The sequence below is a fragment of the Bactrocera latifrons genome, unplaced genomic scaffold (assembly GCF_001853355.1).
Source record: "Bactrocera latifrons isolate USDA-ARS-PBARC rearing strain unplaced genomic scaffold, ASM185335v1 scaffold_10, whole genome shotgun sequence".
Taxonomy (NCBI): Eukaryota; Metazoa; Arthropoda; class Insecta; order Diptera; family Tephritidae; genus Bactrocera; species Bactrocera latifrons.
In genome coordinates, this window is record NW_017534408.1 from 2707969 (window position 1) to 2710482 (window position 2514).

Genomic DNA, 2514 nt, shown 5'->3' on the forward strand with positions numbered 1-2514 from the left:
AAAATTACGAAGTTTTTTCCAAAACTTTTTTTTTTAATTTTTGTTATTTATCATAGTGCAACGCCTAAAATACACAAGTAGAGTTTTCTTATAATAAAATGTTTACATTTAGAGCCTTTTAAATTTGTTATTTAATTGTTATTTTCAAAGTGAATATCTTCATTTAATTACAATATTTTTATGACTTTTTTTTTAGAAATTGTGTAGTCCTCTTATAAATCAACTTAAAACTGAAARCAACTCATATATTATGTAACTGTTTTGCCTGTGTGTGCGTTTGCGTTTTTGCAGACTTCAATTGTTCACTTCACGTTTCTTCCCCAGCGCTCTGCTCCCACCTGTTTCTTTCACTTCTATGGAAAGTCATAGTAAACGCCAACATCGTCGAATCTTTCGCCYGCCAATTGTCCGATTTGTTGCAGTAACTCATTGCCTGCATTACGTGTGGGTATCTCGAGCGGTACAGCATCGGTCAGCGACAATGGTGAATTACTGTAGGTGCGTCGTAAGCCGAAAACCGGCAATTTATGCCAACGTTCAATATGTTGCGGGAACTTCCGTTTTTGTTGCAAATGTAGAGAGCGTTGGCGTTCTTCACGCGAGCCAGYCATCTCACTCTTTCGAATGCTGTTATCTAACGGTGTGTTGCTATTCTCACGGTTACTCTTATGTAGTGGGAATTGTAGATGCCGTTGTTCCATGTAGTTGCGCTCTTTTGTCGAATCTGCTGAGGTGTCTTCTACACTTATGCCTATATGTGGTGCAATTTCAGCGGATGCGGTTGCTTCATTGATGTCGAACTGTAAATTACAAAAACAGATTCTCAATAATAATTCCTCTAAAATCCGCCAAAATAAATTATAAGTGTTTGAAAAAAAAATTGTTTAAACAAAAATTTTAACAAACAACTCGATAGTTTATTTATAGTTTTAACAGAACGGTTTGTGCASTAAAACATACACCTGAGCAGTTTGAGCACTACCCATATTTCTAAACTAGATGCGACGACTAACAGAAGGTTTCAAGACCAGTCCATTGTAGAACCCGCAGAGGTGATGTAGTGACTGGTGCCCAGAGTATACTGAATCTTTGGCAGTGAAGACCAGACTTTCACCGCGGGCCAAATCTTAGAAAAGACCTGTAAAAGGAAGATCGACACACACCACCCTTCGTCGATTTTAAACCCGCTTCGACAGCACGAAAATCACYCGCATCTATGCCACTATGTCTCAACTTGGTATCCCCGCAAAGCCAACACGGGTATGTAAACTGACGTTGAGTAACGCCAACAGCTCCGTGAGGATCGAAAGGTACCTCTCCGAGAAGTTTGATCGAAGTGAGGATTCAGACAAGGAGATTCCCTAAATWAGAGAAGGTACAGTCTTCTATAAGAGTGTTCAGCTGCTGGGGAACGTCGATGTTACTTATATCATTGGCCACAATAAACGCGGCGTTAGTTCTGTATAAGTCTGGTTGTGAACGAGGAAAAGATGAAATAACTCCTTTTTATCAAAGAAACAGTCGTCGCACTCGCGAATAGGCTCCCACGTCACTTTTGATAGTCATAACTTTGAAATCGTAGACAATTTCGTCTCTCTTAAAAAAKAATAATATAAGTTGTAAATTCTCACCTTGCTAGCCACAAATCGACTTGCATTATCATCGTCCAGCAAATTTAATTGGTTGCCGCTACGTGAATTTCTCTCCGCTAGCCGACTTGTACTGCCGGCCAACGCCGAGCCACTGGAGCGTTTGCCATGCGCTGTAAAAGAGTTCGTTTAGAATTATGCTACTGTACCATAATATAAATTGCTTTCCAGCTGTTACTCACCCCCCCAACATGAATGCCCATACTCCAAACAAGAACCTGCGAATTGAAGAGAAAAAATTTGAAAAAAAAAAAACATCTAAAAGTTCTAAGTCTATTTATGTTCATCCATAAATACATATGCATGTGTGTGCCCCATATAAATAAACTTTAAGTTACTGCCGTCACCASCACTTATTGAGCCGTCAAATTCAATTTACAGTTACTAGCATTTAGCGTCTATTCTAAGGGTACAACAGCTTAGCAGTAAAACAAATCAAAACTCATAAATAACAATTTGCCGCAAACTTGTTGCTCTTCGGCTACAAAACTCCCCCCTCGAGCGGCTTTCGTTTCAGTTTCTTTTTTTAAAGCAAACATGGTGTATTTATGGCAATATTTTATGGGTGCTTCAATTGTCAGCTGTCAACTGTCAACCGAATTTAGTGCATAAAGAATTTTTGTGGAATATTTTTAAGACTAACTGTATTAATGGATTAACGGCTAAATATAAATATTTATTACGCAAATTATGTCAGTTAATAAGTAACATATTGTAAAGTTTTGAATGGATTTACTTAAAGTTTATTAACTAAGTCGAAAGGTATACTATTGGGGGCAGAAAATGGCAAGACTTTTTAACTTAAATTAAATACTTAAATTTACAATGGACTTACTCAACAAAGAAGTTCCAATAAATTCTGGGT

At 37.7% G+C, this 2514-nt stretch overlaps 1 protein-coding gene across 1 annotated transcript in view; it reads right to left on the reverse strand.

The window, feature by feature from the left end:
* Positions 1 to 190: 190 nt before the first annotated feature.
* LOC108966202 overlaps positions 191 to 2514 on the reverse strand; it is a 12168-nt gene continuing 9844 nt past the window's right edge. Inside the window, exons 2-4 of the mRNA XM_018928975.1 lie at positions 1832 to 1867; positions 1632 to 1762; positions 191 to 800 (exon numbers count right to left, since the gene is read on the reverse strand). Of these exons, the coding sequence (XP_018784520.1) occupies positions 354 to 800; positions 1632 to 1762; positions 1832 to 1867 (614 nt within the window). The 3' untranslated portion in view covers positions 191 to 353. The remainder of the gene's footprint in view (positions 801 to 1631; positions 1763 to 1831; positions 1868 to 2514) is intronic.